Below are 2,222 nucleotides of genomic sequence, written 5' to 3' on the forward strand. Positions count from 1 at the left end.
TTTAGGGCCAGAGAGTGTGGGGCACAGAGTAGAAGCAGCAGGTGCCTGTCGTTCTAGTTCCAGAGCCTCCTGCCTGTCTCTTCCATTTTACTGTGGCTCAGGCCGCATTTATTCTCCTATAAGGTTCAGGTCCCCTCATCATCTCTTACCTTGTATTTTGCACGTGGCTTCCTTGGATTTTAAATGCCTTGAAGGCAGGGGCCAGAAACTATACTAGTTTGCAGGCACATTTTACAAAGAACATCTGATAGATACTCTGCAATTTTAACATGGGTGGTTATATGTCAAGTTGAAATTAAAACGGGCCATGTTGACTGTTGTTTCATAATTTATTTTCCAAGGTAAAGGTTTAAATAAATAAATAAATAACTTAATTCATAAGTTAGTAAAAAATTCTCGAGTCTTTAACTGTCCTTTCAAACGCAGTGCATTAGCTGTCAGTCACTGAAAGCGCCTCTGCTGGTTGAAGAACGCCTGAAATCACCGTCAGCATTGTCCGTTCTCAGAGGCACAGGCTGGGAGATCTTCAGTTTTGGAGGTAATCTAGGAGTCCGGTAAGGAAGGAAAAGTTCCTGAGGATTTCCGCTTGGACTGTTGTCCAGGCACAGCGGCTGTACTTCTTGGCCTTCAGGTACTGCACGATCCGTGCGTAATATTTCCTCACGTGCGGAACGGGCGTGTTTTCCCAGGTGAAGTTTTCCTTCTCCGTTATTTCATCCACGTTTGTCTCCAGACGGTCCATCTGCAGGTGGACTTCCGCATGGAGCCTCTCGACGACGGTCTCATTCCAGCCAGTGCTAGCGAAATTTCTTCTGAAAATACCTAAGGTCTGCCGGAGCATCTCATAGATGACCAACACGGCGTCCTCCTTCTGCAACTGCTGTGGTTGCTCAATCTCCTCGGGGACCTCGAAGTTCATTCTGTCCTCGCGGCAATAGGTCCCATTCAACTGCCGCAGGAGATTCTGACATGCCGAATTGCTGCTTCTTAGTTGGGACCGAAGCAAGTTGTAGTTCCTGGAAAGAGCCACGGTGCAGAAACACAGCAGGAGAGCCATCTGGAGGATACACCTGTCGGTCATGATGAAAACAGGTACAGCGTTGCCTTCTACCACCTCGATGCTGGAGTAGAGGCTGCAAGAGCTTGAGGACGAGTGTCCTTCCTCCATGAGTGTGGGCTATTTATACCGGATGGTCCTCCACTCTTTCTACTTCAGAGGAATTTCCCACTTTCAATTCTCCCTTTCTGTTTTCCTATGTCATTGAAATCATTAGTAGTCTTTAAAACTCTTTTTCTTTAAGCTCCTATTTTATTTTATATAAGCTAGGGAAAAAGATATACAGACTCTGAGGATTTCTAATGTTTTGTCAGGTTTCCATGAATTGTTCAATACCAAAGGAAAAAAATAAGCCAAATCATTTAGGACTCTACTATTACAGGGTTCTTTCATTTGGCATAGTATTTTTTATTTTTCTGTTTTAGTATTATGAGATTTTTCGGGGGTGGGGGGAGTCTTTGTATGAGAATTTTCTTTTTCATAAGAATTAGATTTAATTCCCGATTACGCTATCACAAAACAGTAAATATATACAATTTATGATGTTAAAAAAGACAAGTACTTTTTTGTATCTAAAATAGAATAATGTTCAACTAAATTAATCTGAATTTTTTTGCATTGCCTTTAACCATATCAAGCAAGAATGACATAGCTTTATCAGTCTTATTTGTTGCTTTATCTGGCAATCTCAACTATCTAGAAGATAATTGAAAACTAGGGATTAAGCAATATCTGTAAGCAGACAAAATGAGAGTTACACAGGCCATGCACAAAAGCTCGTGGATGCCTTTATAGGAGGCCTTGTGACCATTATTGAGGGCCAATGTATTCTTATTTTGTACATATTTCTAACAAATCGAAATGTCTCATTTTCCATTCCTGTGCAAATAGATACCACATATTACAAGGAGATCTAGAAGGAAAATGTGAGTAAAAGAGATCAAGCAATCAGGGGATGTTACTGTTAAGACAAATGGTCCTATCTCAATAGTTCTGAGGCCATTTTTTTTTAGAGTGTAGTAACCGATTTTCATAAGAGAGGAATCAGTAAGAAGTAAAATTATGATTTTTATATCCTGTTTATATAGGCGAGGAGACAAGTCATACATTTTTAAAGATTTCAATACAAAAATAAGTTATAATAATTATATTTCAAATAGTTATT

The 2,222-nt window shown here is 40.0% G+C and overlaps 1 protein-coding gene across 1 annotated transcript; it reads right to left on the reverse strand.

The window, feature by feature from the left end:
- Positions 1-526: 526 nt before the first annotated feature.
- Positions 527-1,120, reverse strand: LOC147914418 (interferon beta-like). Its single transcript, XM_087444217.1, has one exon. It carries the CDS (start codon positions 1,079-1,081, stop codon positions 527-529), a length of 555 nt encoding a protein of 184 aa, XP_087300343.1. The 5' UTR covers positions 1,082-1,120.
- Between the last annotated feature and the right edge of the window lie 1,102 nt (positions 1,121-2,222).

Source organism: Ceratotherium simum, chromosome 20, assembly GCF_057802395.1.
Source record: "Ceratotherium simum simum isolate JZ-2026a chromosome 20, ASM5780239v1, whole genome shotgun sequence".
Lineage (NCBI taxonomy): Eukaryota > Metazoa > Chordata > Mammalia > Perissodactyla > Rhinocerotidae > Ceratotherium > Ceratotherium simum.